General features: G+C 34.6%; 1 protein-coding gene across 1 annotated transcript in view; it reads right to left on the bottom strand.

The window, feature by feature from the left end:
* CSMD3 (CUB and Sushi multiple domains 3) overlaps positions 1-19,068 on the bottom strand; it is a 1,253,935-nt gene that overhangs the window by 383,953 nt on the left and 850,914 nt on the right. The window contains exons 20-22 of the mRNA XM_044245069.1: positions 13,079-13,195; positions 5,825-6,040; positions 3,739-3,927 (exon numbers count right to left, since the gene is read on the bottom strand). Of these exons, the coding sequence (XP_044101004.1) occupies positions 3,739-3,927; positions 5,825-6,040; positions 13,079-13,195 (522 nt within the window). The remainder of the gene's footprint in view (positions 1-3,738; positions 3,928-5,824; positions 6,041-13,078; positions 13,196-19,068) is intronic.

Here is a 19,068-nt window from a genome sequence, read left to right as displayed (position 1 = left end):
GAGATTTATGCTCTGAGTTTCTATCAAGATTCTTCTCTTGCTCTACAAATTTCCCTGCACTTAAGTAATCACTGATAAATGGGTAGTGGTCAAAGAAGTTTCCTCTGATTAAAATAGAGGACAACATAAGTAGTTCTCTGAAGCCATGTATCAACTATAATGAAGACCAGATTTCCTCCCAACATTATTGAAACCTCCAGTCAAAGACAGCAGTGTGCTATGCTGAATGGAGCACAAGCCTGGGACTCAGAACATTGTGACAGTCATGGCTCTGCTCCTAAGTTTGTGTTTTTTATAGACAGTGTCACTTCACTGATAAAACAGTTATGCTAAATCTACTTTCACAGCGTTGATGGATTTTTGGAATAAGACTCTACATGATACAATCCTTTCTAGATTGTGAAGACTATATTCTGCTGTTATAGTATTTTAATAGTTTGTTAAAATATTACCTTCAAACATAAATGCAGAAGTTACTCAGAAAAATTGTTTCAATGAATATGTTATTTATTTCTTGTCTGACATCCAGAATTAAGATAATTTTCACCAAATTCTACCAACAGAAACTGAAAGACACCAACTGATTTATATACTAAAGGGAGTCAAAATTAAACATATATAAACAAAAAGTTTCTATAATTAGTTTTGATATCAGTTGCCTTATTGTCAAAAGACTCAGACACATTCTTATATAACCTATGTAAAAACCTATGTATACAAAAGTTATTTTGGTAAATGTTAGTATTAGCTTTACACTTGACATAAAATTTAAAACCTCATCTATGGTTTGTTCTGGGAATGTATCCATCGTTTGCAATCTTGTGCCAGGGAAAGACCATCTAGATTCCAAAAAACTGAAACAGAAGCAAACTTTTGGAATACAATCTACTGATAATTTGGCCACTGTGTGTAACATAAGCTTTCTACAAAGTTGGTAGTGCTAAGGGCTAAATGATGGTTTTTAAGCAAGTATGGACTAGAGAATTGTCATGAGAGATTCATAATGTGGAAAGTACAAAAAAATCTAAAAAGAAATTAAAACTGTCCAAATAAACTAGTATTGCTAAAATTGGGTCTGTTCATATGAATGCTTACAAATAATTTTCATTTTATATGACTAAAGATTGTGAACTTTGAAAAAATAACAAAATAAGAAATATATACATATGCATACATGGAACCAGAAATACAAAAGGAACACATTTGTTTTAAAGCATAGGCAGAGTAGTGAAGAAAAGTTTAAAGGAAACTGGAGAAGTTAAGAGTCATTATATTTGAAAGAATATTTCTCTGAATCTGGTCACTTAAATGTATACCTACAGTAGAATTTATTAAAGTCAAGAGCCTTAATTGTAAATTTCAATAAACTTGAAAGCAAGCACAGCTTATTTGAAAATGGGGAAACTATTCTCATGGCAATAATTTGCTTTCTAAATTTGCCCATGGGGTGATTTTATTTCATCCTTCTCATTAAAGATTTAGGCACAAATAAACCTAGTCTGAAAGAAATACTTGATTGAAAAAAAAAAAAACAAGAGGCTTTTTTTTTTTCAGTCAGATTTTCATAAATATATTAAAATTTATTTAAGAACTAAACCTTAAAAATCTACATGCAAACAATTTGTTAATCCATGTAACAGCCTGGTAGGTATTTGGTATTTTGAGAGAAAATATTACCCTTCAAGATTCAACTTCCCTTAGACCTGAGATAAAAACCATCTAGTGAGGAAAAGCTGTGTTTTAGAATATGCAAAACCTCATACAAATCATGGTTATGTCACTTATAACCTTCATGATCTTGGGCAAGTTATTTAAAATCTCTAAGGCTCAGATTCTTCTGGTTGTGGGGGGTAAAATAACAACAGGATTAGAGTAAGGATTAAATGAGATAACTATATATGAGAGAACCTAGTATATCCTCATCAGTGCTAGTGTTTTATAAAATAGAATTCATTCCCTACTATAATTATTTTTATAAACTAGATTGATAGGCTGGATAGACACCAGATTGTACTCATTATGAGTTTTAATAACATCTAAATTATGAATTCTTCCTATAATCCAGGGATTATATTAGGTCTGAAGGTCATGGCTAATTAGCTTAATCCTCATAACTAACTCATAACAATGAAGTAGGTACTACTAATGTAACCATTTTACAGATGAGAAAAGTAAAGTTTAGAAAAACAAATTAACGCAATAACAAGCAACCCCCATCTAAACCCAAACATTCAAAAGGCCTCCCTTGAACCACTCCCAAGGTTCTCATTAACTGGGCTCTGAAAATATGTACATCAAGCAAAAATGCAAATGGGGGCAATTCAGGGAAAGAGAGGAATTCGAAATTGGGCTGTACAAAGAAAGAAAAAATACAAACAAAACAAAACAAAAACCCCAGAAAAATTGTGTTCTATATAGCTTCCTGAAAAAGATGCTCGGAGAGTGTGATTGCTCATCACCTCCCAACTTCAAGCCTCTGTGGTTGCTTGTGCTATTTCTATAAAAGCCTAGGATTTTAAAAAGAAATTTCATCTGTTATATATCATCCTGTCCGTTATATAACCCACAGAGGCTGTGAAAACAATCTCATCACTATAAAAGCCTTCAGACCCACATTAACCTGAAAGATCATATTTTTTTACTTGATTTGGGGATCCACAGGAATACCCACATTTTATATACTGGATAATATATTGAGTAAGTCACAGAGGGCATCCTGCTCATTCTCATTTTCATCTACAGGGCATTTTGCCTCCATAGAAAAGACAAGGTCTTGAACCACAGATCAAATCTCTAACAATTTGCCTGATTTTGTAGCATATTAAACTTACACAGATTTGTGACCTATAATTACATTTACAATTAAAGTAAATTCAAATTAAATGCTTTTGAGAGTTTTAGCAGCTTTATGAAATAATTATAAAATGACCATTTGTATCTTATTCTGTCATAGAAACAAGTACTGACAACCACTGAATGGCTAATGACCTGAAGAAATTTTTGCCTCCTTATTTCCTACTTTGAATAGGAAATGACTTAAGTCCTAATCAAAAGTCCTTCATTTTCCTACAGAATTTTTCTTTTCTTTTTATCAGCGAAAACACTCTTTTCCAAAGGCTGGGTTGGTGGCTCCAAACTTGCAACACTTTAATTATTGCTATTCTTTATTTCACAACATAAAATGGATTACCACCTTAATTCATCTATCATAATAGATCCATTTTTATTGATTATACATTTTGAGTCAATACATGCCTTGATAGCCTTTAAATTACCCATCATTTATTTGACACATTTTCTTTCATAGTCATCTTTCATAAATGTGAATCCTAAATTATGAAATATTCCTAAGACTTCAAACATAAGTCATGGGAAATCATCTACTAACAGAATATAAGAATATAACTTTCTGTAAGCTCTGGAAATATGATTATCTATCTATCCAGCTATCATCTATCATATATATATGTATATATATATATATATATATATACACACATATATATTTCTTATTCCCATCATCTGAAAAGAAATTTAGAAGCATGGTTGCTTAAATGGAGCAGTTGAAAAGTTAATTGAGGTACACCATATTGCCAAGTGGAAAAAGAAAATTGAAATAACTAACATGAAATAAATGAAGAAATTCAACAGATTATAAAAGAACAAGGGGTGTATAACCATGCAACTCCATGGACCGTGACTACACATACAAGCAAATGAAAGCAGCTGACCACGTACCCACACACCTTGGCAGAGGTGCACTCCACACTCGTCGGCCACCACCAAGACAGATGATCTCTGATGTCCCTTCTAGTCGATAACCTGATGAGCACGAGAAGGTCAGAGTGTCACCAACCCCAAAGTTGAACCCAATTCGGTTACCATATTGAGGAATTCCAGGGTCTTCACAAGGCTCGAGGTTATATTCTGTAAATGACATGGAGAGGAGGACAAAGAAAATGATAATATTCACTTTGAAGGGCATTGTGCTATTGTTTGCAAACTGGATGCTATTGGGCTTAAACATTTAAAAGGTGATAATATTTATAATTATGGGAACATACTAATGACACAGATACTTTTCTTCTTTTGTGAAAGATGGAGTAGATTAATGAGTACTTTTATGTATGAAATTCAATGTAGATGAGAAAATGTCACCTTCTGAGTGATAAAATTGAAAATGTAGCTATTTATCTCATATTCTTTCTTCTGCTTTAGAAACATTTCCATTTCACCAATTTTGACTTATAATAATAGCATAAGAGATGCATACTTTTAAACACAAATAACATCCAGATGAAATCATTTGCACTTTAGAAATGAATTTTACTTAATGGTTTTAATCTAAAGGACAAAGGCTCTTATGCCCTTCATCTAAAAGGAGTTCAATTAATCCATATTCTGAAAAAACTCACGACTTCAAAGAATGGTTTATGTAAGGCTGAAGTGCCCACACACTGAAAATTGTTACATGATAGATTTATACAAGAAAATTTCCCCAAGCAATGAATGAAGACTATGAAAATGAACACCGAAGCATCCTTCAGGGTGTAAGAGAGTACAGTTGATTAAACAACAATGTTATAATTTATATGCCATCCTAGGAAGAAGTAGCTTAACTAAACCTATTCTCAGAGCCTGCACTTACCTTGTAATTGCAATGGAGGACAAAAGGGACTGTTCCATGTTGATGAGCTATTATTTTATTGTTTAAGAAATTTATTTGGATATACTTTTAACATTCTAGGTTAAAACTGATTATGCTTATATGCTACTCATTTTTTAGAAAACAGGTATTTCCATGGAAATACTAGAGTAAAACTGAAAACAAGGGTAGCTTTTGTATGATTTTATACATATATGTATATATATGTTATATAGAAATAAATACATACAATTATAACATTATAATTTTAATGTTAGCAAGCGGACATAGATTTACTTATTAATTTGTTTCTGTATTAAGAAATAACTACTTGCTTATTCCATTCATCTAGAAACCAGAACTCTAATTGACACAAAAACTTTTTATTCACTTTGGTTGTATAAATGTTTTTTCCCCTGGAATCCAAATTATAATTGTGTCTAGATGTTGTGTCTAGATGAAGTTATTCTAGATGAAGATATTCTAGAATAGAGGGATAATGACATTAATTTTTCCAGATCATCTATTTCCAAATTACTAAATTAAGTTTACCTTAATCTTGGCCTGTAAACTATGCTTTTTCCAAGACACATAAAGCTAGAATTTCACTAGGTCACATTCATTTGAGTTTAATTAAAAGTTTAAAATACAGCTTTGAATTTTCATTTTAAGTTCAGTAAGCATTTTAGCTAGTTTTGCTCTCTGTTACTTAGAGTAAGTTTTTAACAAATTTGTTTATTTTTTGCTTTTGTTTAAAGTTTCCCTTTAATATACTACTATAGACAATCTTCAAGGTATTTCAAACTTTCCTTAAAATTGGTTGACAGGTATTTATTTTGGATAACAGGTATTTTTTTTCATCTTTTCTGTTACTTTTCCCTCTCTGTTTTGTCATACTTTAAAAACTGACCTTTTCTGGGATGCCTGGGTGGTGTGGCTGCCTAAGCATCTGCCTTTGGCTCAGGTCATGATCCCAAGGTCCTGGCATTGAGTCCCACATCAAGTTGCTGAGTAAGGAGCTTGCTTCTTTCTCTGCCCCTCCCCCTGTTTGTGCACATGACTGCACCAGCGCTGACTCTCACTCTCCATCCCTCTCTCTGACAAATAAATAAAATCTTAAAAAAATTAAAAAATTGGCTTTTTTTAAGTAAAGCTTTTTTTATTTGTTTATTTTCTTACCAGAGAATGTAATATTGAATCCTTCATATGATATTGAAAAATCAGAAATGAAGCGCAGTTGAGCTCTGAAATTTCCATAGAGACCAGCATTGATTGTTGAAGGAAGTTCTGAACCCGTAAGTCGTGCCAGTGGTTGGGTAAAACTACCATTTTCAGTGATCAGTAAATAGTCGTGATGATCTTCCAAATGGAAGGTGTGAAAGTTGAACTGCACGCCTATTAAGAAAAAGAAAAAAATTAGACTCACAAAGTGTATCTGTAAAACACAGAAAGTTACCAAAGTAACTAAAACCAGGACTCTCCTTGTAATTAAATTCTCTGGAAATGAAAAGCACTTCTATAAAATATTCCAAATGCACCACATAATAAAATCGTTTCCATTTTTTCCCCTCTGGCTTCCTTAGAAGTCACATAGTGAGTCATATTGTGGAAACAGGTTGGAAATAAAATTAAAAATCAATGCCTGAAAAGATATCACCTGAGTTTTCTGAAAATTTCAAGGAAAATTCATATACTTTATTTATAATAATGGTGTAGCTTTTGGCAAACACTTGACATGCCTCTTTCATTTCCTTCTGCAATCTCCTCAAATACAAAAACATTGCTTAGTAATATAACAACCAACTTTCAAAAATGCTTAACTCTAGAAGAGAAATATAAAGCAGGAATAGGGATGGACTTTTAAATAAACGTAATGATTATTTTTCAGACGCTTCAACCTGTGTCTATATTGAAAATTGTGCATATACTTGTTCAGATTGCTGAGATTTCACAAAGAAAACTTATCTTTGCAAACAGAATCTGAATCAATAGATAAACATTACAGAGAGCAGAGCCTCTTCTTTGAAACTTTATCTTTCACTATGCCAAAGGTAACTACTCGCTCAAATTCTAGTAGCACAGGTTAATTTTTCTACCTTACGTAAATGTTTTGTAGTTTAAAAAATGGAATCATATAACATATGCTCTGTGTGGTCTGAATTTTACTCAGAATTAGGTATGTGAGATCAGTCTCTGTTTTTGTGTGTGGTTGTCAGTTGTTTATTTTCAGTGATACATAGTATAGCATTTCATTTTGTGAATACACCACATTCATGTATCTGTTCAACATTAGATGATCACTCAGGTACTTTGTGTTTTAGCATGAATATAGATGGTGCTATGAGTATTCAAGTATGTCTTTTGGAGACTTTATATTTCTTTTTTGTTTTTTAAGATTTTATTTAGTTATTTGACAGAGATCACAAGTAGGCAGAGAGGCAGTCAGAGAGAGAGGGGGAAGCAGGCTCCTCGCTGAGCAGAGAACCTGATGTGGGGCTCGATCCCAGGAACCGGGATCATGACCTGAGCTGAAGGCAGAGCTTTAGCCCTCTGAGCCACCCAGGCACCCAGAAGACTATATATTTCTGTTGGGGAATATCTAGGAGTAGAATTACTGGGTCATGACCGATTATAGGTCATTAACAGTTGCTTTAATAGATACTGCTTTACAAAGTGGCTGTGCCAGTTTACATTTCCATTGCAAAATCTAGTTGGTTTATATCATTGTCAATGTTTTTTTTTATTTTTAAAAAAATTTTTTTTAATTTGTTCTATTCTGGTGAGTATGGTGTGGCACTGCATTGTGGTCTCCCATGAGGTGTTTTTTTGTTTTGTTTTGTTTTTAAGATTTTATTTATTTATTTGAGAGAGAGAGAGTCTGTGAGCGAGAGAGAGCGAAAGAGAGAGGAGAGTCAGAGGGAGAAGCAGACTCTCCATTGAGTGGAGAGCCCGACATGGGGCTCCAAACCAGGTGGCCACAAACTCAGGATCATGACCTGAGAAGAAGGCAGACTCTTAACTGACTGAGCTACCCAGTGCCCCATTTCATATGAGTTTCTAATGATGTTGTCTAGTACAGATGTTAAAGACTAACAATTACACACACACACACGCACATACACCCCTCATACTGTAGACAAGTGAAATATAGTCTGTAGACAAGTGAAATATAGTCTATATACAGACTACCACATTCATCTTTCCCTTGAGGTACTTTTTTTTTAACTTAACAAAAAAAATCATTAAAAATATTTATTAAATAAATGAGAAAGCCCAGAGCATAATAGGGAACATTCTTTAACATTATTCATTGAAATCTTTCAAATCGGCATTGTTTTTTTAAGAAGGAAGCAAACAGAAGACATAAAATGAAACCAAACAAATACACTGAAAACATAGGCAATCATAAGAAAAGATTATTACTGCAATAATGGACCAGTGATTTGGACTTGGGAAAGATTAGAAATGTACAAAAGTACTATTTTTCAAACTCTTTTTCAAAATGTGAGTTGTTTTTTTTTTCTCCTCTCCACAATGAGCAGGAATATAAGAGCCCTTTTGAAGGAGTCCAGAAATTGAGTCAGCCTTTCAAATGTTCTTCAGTATAAAAATGGTAATTGACACTAGCCTGATGCAAATAAGAGTGGGGTGTAGATATGGCAAAGAGAAGATGCTCTGTCATCTAGATTAACTGCTATCTAAGTTTACAAAGCAACATAAAAGTGGAAATTCAGGTAAGTCAATTTGATTTTTATTATATAATAAAGCAAACAAAAAGTAGAGAATAAGAGAGTAGATGGAAACAGGTAAGAAATATATTGTTCTGCATATATTTTATATATTTTTAGAAAAATGTGTTTATTCTGATACACATTGAATTAATATGTGAGGAAATTAAAAATTCTGTTGGATCATGGTGCTAAGAAGACCACTGTTGAATATAACACTGCCTTTCCAAGCCTTACTTTCTTCATTTGTAAAATGAGGTTCTAGGGGTGACTGTTAAGTTTAAATGAGATGATATATGGGGGGGATGATGACTTGGCCCAGTGCTTTGCACAGAAGAAGCCCTCAGCAGCTGTTAACTATTGTTATTGTCCAACATGACTGGTGATTTTTTTTTTTTTCCCATGTTACTCAGTCCTAGCCAGCTACTTTACAAAAGCAAACTTCTGTTTATCAGATTATGCTTTAAACAATAAAATCTGTTTTCTCTACTTCACAACAATGTGAGATCTTCAAAATTCTGCTAAAGGTCAATGGATTTAAGTAAGGAAATAATACTAAGAACCTACTAAACTCTAGGCGCTATGAATGTAAAGATTTAGAAGACTGTAAATAATTCCTATTCTATCCTAGGGAAAGCACACCTAAGCCAACAGTTCAAACATTCTGCTTAGCACTCTGAAAGTGATTAAGTCAGTATACCAGACAATATATACAGGATATACAGACAAGACAGTACACAGAAGCATAGAAATAGAAGTAACCCACTTGTTAAAGGAGTCAGCAGAGGCTTCTGCCGGAAATGAGCTCCAAAACAGAGCAGAATTTTGTGGAGAAGCAGCTCCAGAATAGACATTTCAGGAAGAAGGGGCATATGGGTAAGGACACAGTCTTAACAGGGCAGTGGGTATTTGAGGAATAGTGAGAAAAAGTCAGTGGTTTCAACATCACTGTATCTTCTCATAAAAACAATCATTCAGGAAGCCCTATGAAGGCAATTACTTTTCAGATATATGTAAAAAGACTTGGGCTTACAGTAAAAAATATCCTGAACATCTAGGTTTCAGTTGTAATCAACTATGACACGGGGACTTGTGAGTCTTTTTTCTGATCTTTAAATTTATAAGATTGGACTAGACTATGTTTTATTTAAGGACAATTCCACCTTTAAAAGCCCAAGGCCTTTTGTTCTACTTTTAATGTAGTCCCCTCCACCCAGATATCTAGGAGACTCAAACATATGATTAGCATCGTGATTTCTGCAATGTGTTTAAGGAAAATCTCTTCTGGTATCATCGTAAACAAGGAGGGATATAGGCAGGATGATCCTATGGTTAATAGAATTTGAAACAACTGGATGCATTCAAACACCCTGATTTAGGGTTAAGGGGTGAAGAGGTTACTAATGGTTTATTTGAAGTTTCTTAGATCTTAAATACTTAAACTTTTAGATTTGTTCTATTAAGATTTTTATATACCCATAAAGTCTTCGTGATCATAATTATTTAAGAAAATTCTGTCTGTATATGTAAATATAAGTGAAATGTAAATCGTTTCAAAATGATCTCACAAAAACTAAAGATAAAAATCAATATGATAAAATATAATATGAGAAAATATAATAATGTGAGAAAATATAATATGAAAAATTAATATGAGAAAATGAGAAAATATTTTCTCATATTAATTTTTATCTTTAGTTTTTGAACTGTTCTATGGCTATTGAATCAGGATATTATGTTTATGTTTAGTTTTTGAACTATTCTATGGCTATTGAATCAGGATAAAAGGTTACAGTGTCGATTCAGGGGTAGGTAATTAGCAGAGATGTAAGCAAAATAAACAGCAAACAAAGAAGTAAAAAGCAGGATAATGGAGAGTCATGACGAAGACACATACCTGACAATGAAATATGTAGATATAGGTAGGGAGGAAATGTGGTTTCAGAAAAAGAGTACTTGGTGTGTAGTCATAGGATGTAAATTCAAGTTCTTTGTCCAATCTTCACAAGTACTGTGACTTTGAGTGTAAATAAATAACCCCTAGTGACTTCAGATTCTTGTCTTATAAAATGCAAGGAACACCTACACTACTTCACAAGGCATTGGAAAGTTCTACTGATTCTTGATAACATCAACTGACAAAAAGAAAAAAAAAAGTCTTGCACTGAAGATAGAAAAAAAAAATCAACAGCATCAATACAGAATTGTAGGATTTGGGCTCACTGTTTTTAAATTAGTGCGAAGACATGATGGCAATCAGGTTAATATGCACAGGCTCCACAGGAATACTTTGTGGAGTTAAATAATGCCATACTGTGTTTTGTGCTGGGAAAATACACTCTTGAAGGTTATTGATATCCCTAGATATCAGTACACTGGAATACATCCAGAGAAAGGTGGTTAGAATGGAAATATCTTACAAAAACGGATTGATGGAACTGAGGTGATCTGTCTGGGACAAAAACCAGGGCCTGGAGGTAGCAGACATGAAAGGCATGATGGACACAGAGTAGTGATGTGGTACATCGCAGAGTTATAGTAGAGAAAGAATTAGGTTGTTTTTGTTTGTTTTGTCTAACTCCAGAGGGCAGAACAGAGATCATAGTTGCAGAATAATTTTCAAACAGTTACAATCATACTAAAATTGAGCACGTTTTCCCAAGGAATAAGTTTGCCATCAACACAAGTATCAATATCAGGCCAGTTTATTATATTTCTGGAACACTATAGAAAGAAACTGGTGTGCTGGGTGAGGTTGGACTGTATTACCTTGACAATTTCTCCCAACTTTAAGAGATTATCTTTCACATAACTTTGGTTGTACTTTGGAACAGTTATACTTCCAACAAATTTTGTTGGCTCTTAAAGAAAAGCATCTAAATCTGCATTTCCTGCCATGTAAATACAGATTTAATTAACACTTGCAACCTGTGAAGATGCAAAATCTTAAGTGTTAATTAAACCTCTATTTACATAGCAAGCAGTGTGTAGCCCTCCATTTTATTGTATGATGCAAGAAAGCTTATTTTAAACTTCATTAATACACTGCACGCTGGAATAATAGGTTGCTCGGGTTAACTTCCAGCAAAGAAGTCTTGTATTATGGAGAAGAACAAAAACCACCGTTTACAAAGTCTTCTACTTCATTCCTTCTGTTCAATACCAGAATACTCATTTTAGGGCGCCTGGGTGGCTCAGTGGGTTAAGCTTCTGCCTTCGTCTCAGGTCATGATCTCAGAGTCCTGGGATTGATTCCCGCATCAGGCTCTCTGCTCAGCAGGGAGCCTGCTTCCCTCTCTCTCTCTCTGCCTGCCTCTCTGTCTACTTGTGATTTCTCTCTGTCAAATAAATAAATAAAATCTTTAAAAAAAAAAAAAGAATACTCATTTTAACATTTTTTTCTTGACAATATTTAATTTCATTATAATAACTCCAATATAATCCTCACCCTCAATAAAATGATGTATAATTTTAATAAACTTCATTTGCAGGAATGCAGTGACTTCAAGTGCATTAAACATAAGCTTTAATTTTAAAAATTGCAATAGCATCTTTTCCTTGGTAGGATCTTTTTAAAGATTTTCTATAGTAAAATCAGTAAGTACAATATGATAGTAAAAAGTGACAAGAATAATTTAACAGCAAAGCTAAAAGAAAAACTACTTCTCGGAAGTTTTTAAAATGAATAAATTCACTCTTTTAAAAATTTTTTAACCTTTATATAAGATTTTATTTATTTATTTATTTTACAGAGAGAGAGAGAGAGAGATCACACGTTGGCGGAGGCAGGCAGAGAGTGGGGGAAGCAGGCTCCTTGCTGAGCAGAAAGCTCAGTGCAGGGCTGGATCCCAGGACCCTGAGATCATGACCTGAGCCTAAGGCAGAGGTTTAACTCACTGAGACACCCAGGGGCCCCTGAAATTCACTCTTTTTAAAAGATTAGCACATAGAGATTTTTAGGTAAATAATTTTAATCCATTTTTGTTTTGATATGTTGGGATGAGCATTTTCCCCGCTAAGGTGTTGCCTTAATCACTTCTATTGCTCATTTATTAGTTTGGTTGTATCACATGAATGAACCGTATTTAGTTCTACAGGGTCTTTCATTTAGTTGTTTAAAAGACATTTATTAACATCTACCCCACGCACAGTGTAATTTTATACTCTCAGTCAATTACATGAGATATATCTGCAGTTCTGATAGAAAACCAAGACATGAGTATTTTTGGATGGTATACATTCATATAAAGAACATAATTATAATAAATAATCACAAACATGTTAAAAGCAATGAATATAAATATGTTATGTGTGCTTTACTATCGGCTCAGCACTTCAAATCATCTTCCTATTCTTTTATGAACTTTTGAAATCAACCTCTTAACATTAATACCGGAGACAAAAAGCCATCCTGTTTGAGATTTTGTTGATATGAAAATTCCACACAACGTTACTTTAATACATCAAAGGAAAACAAATATCTCTTGCATTACCATTCTGTTAAAAACATAAGCATATTATAATACTATGGAAAAGTAAATATAATCCTCTCCTGCTGTTACTCAGACTGGATTTTGTGTTAGCGTATTTTAGCACTGATCTGTTTTGCTCATGCAAAATGACATTGTAAAGGACAATGAAATAAAAAATAGATGCAATGAAAATTCAGAGGATAATCCAATTATCATTGCATGAGGCAAATTACCTTTTCCATGAGTTACATCAACAGTCCATGTACAATTCAGAGAATTTGGATAAAATTCCGGGTAACCAGGTGATAAGATTGTTCCACTAGGCCCTCGAACATCTCCTCCACATAAAGCTGAAAATACAAAGAAGTACAGTCATATGATCATAGTTAGAGAGGCAGTGGCTGAACAAATCTCTCCTCTCTTGAAATAGAATGAATCTGATTTTCTTTGCTTAAGCTACTTCTTGGTAATAATAGGAGTGTGTAACAGACCTCCTCCAATACTAGGAAGCGGTTTCATCCACTGCAGCCCTAGAGAAGAAATAGGTATGTAACAGCCTCTGAGAATTAGCCGCACGATAACGCAGCTCATCTTCCCACATTTGAATTTGAAGTACATACTTATCTTATACATTTCTAATTATAAGTCACATTTGCATAAATTGGTCATAAATTAAACATGAGTAATTAATTGTTTAGTAGCTCCTCTTTTATTAAGCTTTACGAAAATGAATTGTTAATTATACAAAATCATTTCTTTTAGATTCCTAAAGGGGTGTCATTCCACATATAATTCTTTTTTTTTTAAAGATTTTATTTATTTATTTATTTGACAGAGAGAGAGATCGCAAGTAGGCAGAGAGGCAGGCAGAGAGAGGGGAAAGCAGGCTCCCTGCTGAGCAGAGAGCCCTATGCGGGGCTCAATCCCAGGACCCTGAGACCGTGACCTGAGCCGAAAGCAGAGGCTTAACCCACTGAGCCACCCAAGTGCCCTAATTATTTTTTTTAATTTATTTTTTTTTGTGTGTGTGTGTTCCAAAATTCATTGTTTATGTACCACACCTAGTACTCCATGCAACACGTGCCCTCCTTAATACCCACCACCAGGCTCACCCAGACCCCCACCTCACGCCCCTCCAAAACCCTCAGTTTGTTTTTCAGAGTCCACAGTCTCTCATGGTTTGTTTCCCCCTCCGATTTCCCCCAATTCACTTCTCCTCTCCATCTACCAATGTCCTCTGTGTTATTCCTTATGCTCCACAAGAAAGTGAAACTATATGATAATTGACTCTGCTTGACTTATTTCACTCAGCATAATTTCCTTCAGTCCCTTCTATGTTGCTACAAAAGTTGGGTATTCATCCTTTCTGATGGAGGCATAATACTCCATTGTATATATGGACCGTATCTTCTTTATCCATTCGTCCGCTGAAGGGCATCTTGGTTCTTTCCACAGTTTGGTGACTGTGGCCATTGCTGCTATGAACATTGGGGTACAGATGGCCCTTCTTTTCACGACATCTGTATCTTTGGAGTAAATAGCCAGTAGTGCAATTGCTGCGTCTTGGATAGCTCTCTTTTTAATTTTTTTAAGGATTCGCCACACTGTTTTCCAAAGTGGCTACACCAACTTGCATTCCCACCAACAGTGTAAGAGAGTTCCCCTTTGTCCACATCCTCTCCAACACATGTTTTTTACTGTTTTGCTAATTTTGGCCATTCTAACTGGTGTAGGGTGGTATCTCAATGTGGTTTTGATTTGAATCTCCCTGATGGCTAGTGATGATGAACATTTTTTCATGTGTCTGTTAGCCATGTGTATGTCTTCTTTGGAGAAGTATCTGTTCATGTCTTCTGCCCATTTTTTTGATGTGATTATCTGTTCTGTATGTGCTGAGTTTGAGGAGTTCTTTATAAATCCTGGATATTAGCCCTTTGTCTGTAGTGTCATTTGTGAATATCTTCTCCCATTCTGTGAGTTGCCTCTTTGTTTTGTAGACTGTTTCCTTTGCTGTGCAGAAACTTTTTATCTTTATGAAGTCCCAAAAGTTCATTTTTGCTTTTGTCTATACTGCCTGGAGCAATCTACACTTTCAGTGCCATCACGATCAAAATTTCACTGGTGTTTTTTGAAGAGCTGGAACAGACAATTCTAAAATTTGTATGGAACCAGAAGAGACCTGGAATTGCCAAGGAAATGTTGAAAAAGAAAAACAAACCTGGGGGCATCGTGTTGCCTGATTTCAAGCTTTACTACAAAGCTGTGATTACTAAGACTGCATGGTACTGGCACAAAAACAGACACATAGACCAGTGGAACAGAGTAGAGAGCCCAGATATGGACCCTCAACTCTATGGTCAACTAATCTTCGACAAAGCAGGAAAAAACATACGGTGGAAAAAAGACAGTCTCTTCAATAAATGGTGTGGGGAAAATTGGACAGCTATGTATAGAAGAATGAAACTCGACCATTCTCTTACAAAAAGATAAACTCAAAATGGATAAAAGACCTTAACGTGAGGCAGGAATCTATCAAAATCCTAGAGGAGAACATAGGCAGTAACCTCTTCAACATCAGCCACAGCAGCTTCTTTCAAGACATGTCCCCAAAGGCAAAGGAAACAAAAGCAAAAATGAACTTCGTATAATTCTTTTTAAAACAGTGATTTAAGTGACAGAAAACCTATAAGGCTGCTTCTGTACTTCTCCATTTCTTTGGGAAATATCAGGAACAGACAGGAATGTTCGAAAAGCTATAACTTTTAACTAAATACTCTGATATAATAAAAATATATTTATGAATAACAAATAAATTCAAATTTGATTCAATGTTCATTTTCTTCAGAACAAATCATCATTTATATTGTCTTCACCCACATTCAAAAAACACCAGTGGTTCTGCTATAGCAGATAATTACATCAGTATTAAAAATTAAGGGAAACAAAGATATAGGCAGATAAGAATGTATATTCTAATAGAAGCAGAAAGTTATTGAATGGCTTATTCTACTCCATGTGGAGGTGTCAGCTCTCTTGGACATGGCAAAAGCAATAAGAAATACGTGTTGTCTTGTCTGTTCTGATCCCTCACTTCCCCAGAACACAGAAAAGTGAGTTTTCGCCTTCTGCTTTTCCATGATTTCTTCCAAGAAATGATGCTGAGAAGAGTCAAGGCAATTTGGCTACTATTCTACACTGACCTGACTAGAAATAAGTCATCTGCAATTCCTGTAAGTATTCAAAATGCAGGTTTGAACTTACACACACACACACACACACGCACGCGCACACACGCGCGCACACACATACACACATTTACATTTATATGCAAAATTAAAATCCACTTCTCCCTTTTTTATTTCTTTTACTCCAACCAGGAATAAAAGAAGCTCCTTTACAAATGCCTGTCTGGGAGTTGTCTTACAGATCACCTCCCTAAGACCAAATATAAGACTAAAATAAAGCCATGCTTCTGTTGCAACAATATTAATAACATCACTACATTGCAATAATATGCATGGTTTGCTACTGTAGGCTCCTATTTAGAGCCTGTACAGGGCTTGATTGGCAACTATTATTATTGAAACTCTCCAATGTCCTTTCAATTTTTGAAAAAGTCTCAGTCTGTTTTTGTGATCAGTTGAAGAGCTAGTTATACCGCTTCATTGTACCTTGCTGGTAACGGTGCTGAGTTGATCTGTTTTTACTTCCCTTATAATGCATGCTACTTCTTGACAGGGGACTGTTTTTTTATTAGACTATATTTACATATGTTAATTTATTCCTAATACACTATATTTCATTTTTTTCTCCATTGTGAGAGTCGGATAAAAGATACAACATGGTATGAATTTGTTGAGTAAAATGTGATGAGTGAAGATGCTTTATCACTTGAAAGGACTATACTGCATACAGTTAGAGTAAAACACAGTGAACAGAAGAACTGAAATTAAGAGAGTTAATTAAACACAGAAAAAAGTTGTGAAGTTTTTATTCAGTATGTCAGACATGCGTTCTTATGCATACGTGTGTGTACTCAGCATGTGTAAAGTTGTAGAGGGAAAACTCTTCTACATATCAGCATTTTTTTCTTAAGCATATAATGTATTATTTGTTTCAGGGGTACAGGTATGTGATCCTGTCTTAGAAAATTCACAGCATTCACCATAGCACATACCATCCCCAGCGTCCATCATCCAGCCATCCCATCCCTCCCAACACCCTCCCGTCCAGCAACCCTGTTTGTTTCCTGAGATTAAGAGTCTCTTATGGTTTGTCTCCCTCTGTGGTTTCATCTTGTTTCATTTTTCCCTCCCTTCCCCTATGACCCTCTGAAATGATAATTGTCTTTCTCTGATTGACTTATTTCACTTAGCATAATACCCTTTAGTTTCATCTGCTAATGGCAAGATTTCAGGGGGGTTTTGATGGCTGCATAGTATTCATATATATCTATATATATATCACATATGTGATGTGTGTATATATATGTGTGTATATATATACATATATATATATGTATATATATCTCACATTTTCTTTCATCTGTTGATGGACATAGGCTTTTTCCATAGTTTGGCTATTGTGGACATTTCAGCATTCTTTTTTCTTTTTTTTAAAGATTTTATTTATTTATTTGACAGAGAAAGAGAGAGTACAAGCAGGGGCAGCAGCAGGCAGAGGGAGAGAGAGAAGCAGACTCATTGCTGAGCAGGGAGCCTGACATGGGCCTCCAACACAGGACCCTGGGATTATAACCTGAGCCGAAGACAGATGCTTAACCGACTGAGCCACCCAGGTGCCCCTACACATGGGCATTCTTTTGAATGAAGCTACTCTGTCAAATCTCCCTTCTGTACTTGGAGAATTCCTTGAGAATTTTCTGTCTGCCAACTATACCTATCACATCTGAGTCAAAGGTGGGATGTTAAAGGGACATTTTGCAGATACATGAATAAAGTTAGGTAACTACGAACACATTAAGATATTTAGGAAGAATGGCCAATAACTATTCTACTATTAATCACCCTTTATGTTGTTACTTTGATTATAAGCAGATGATAAATATAGAGTGCATTTTTATGACACAGTGGAGGTTTTTGTTATTTGAGAATATTAGTAGTAGATAAAGGCCTTGAAAGAAACGGACTTAAAGGTAGAATTTCATAGTAAATTATGGGGAAAGAGTATGATTCTTGTATTTTTTTTTTTTTTGGAAGATGAAACCAAAAATAGGAAAATATGTGTGTTTTATATCTTAATAAAAATTGCAACTACTCACTAGTTCTTAGCAAAAGCATAACAATGACTCACATTGAACGTACAGCATGACAGGCACTATTCTGAATACTTTTATTTTTATTAACTCAATTAACTCCATAACAACCCAGTGAGAAAAGTACTGTAATTAATCACAGTTTATAGACGAGAAGGCAAATACAGAGGGAACTCTAGCAGTCTAGTTCCAGAGTCTGTGATCTTAAGCTGACTCTTAAATCAAGTGTTAATTTTTTTCACAATTTCTACCAAAAAATTATAGCATACTATACTATGATGTCCTTTACTTATGTTTACTTTGTAGCATTCCCCCTCAAATGATCAATCTATATGAAAATTATTAAAGGATATGGGGTGCCTGGGTGGGTCAGTTGGTTGGGCATCCAACTTTTGATTTAGGCTGAGGTCATGATCTCAGGGTCATAGGATCCAGTCCCTACCCCTGTGTCAGACTTGGAGTCTGCTGGAGATTCTCTCTCTCCTTCTACTTCTGCATCTTTCCATACCCACCTGCCCCTTCCCATTTGCACAAGCATGCTCATTCTGTCCCTTTCTCTCAAAATAAATAAAATCTTTAAAAAAAAATATTCAAAGGTGTCATTCATTTTCTCAGGGATTCATTTAATCTTTTCATATTTGAATCATTCTCTTTTTAAGCACCTAACACCTAAATGTGTCAGTATTCTTGTCTTTAATTGATTTATATCTTATGAATTCTCATTTGTCAATGGCTTTGTCTGTAATTGAACCAGTCTTCCATCATCAGCAGCCACAGCATCATTTTCATCAACCTAATGAAATCCTTCATCTTTCTAAATGAGATTATTTTACATTGCAAATATTTGGAATTGTGTTTGCTTTATATCACTGGCTTTTTGAACAATCACAAGAAATTACTTACATGTGCATTGATATAATGCATACTGACAAATGCTAATGCAGGCTG

This window comes from Neovison vison, chromosome 4 (genome assembly GCF_020171115.1).
Source record: "Neovison vison isolate M4711 chromosome 4, ASM_NN_V1, whole genome shotgun sequence".
Lineage (NCBI taxonomy): Eukaryota > Metazoa > Chordata > Mammalia > Carnivora > Mustelidae > Neogale > Neogale vison.
Note: the sequence above shows the minus strand (reverse complement) of the source record. Positions and strands in the feature narration are given on the sequence as shown.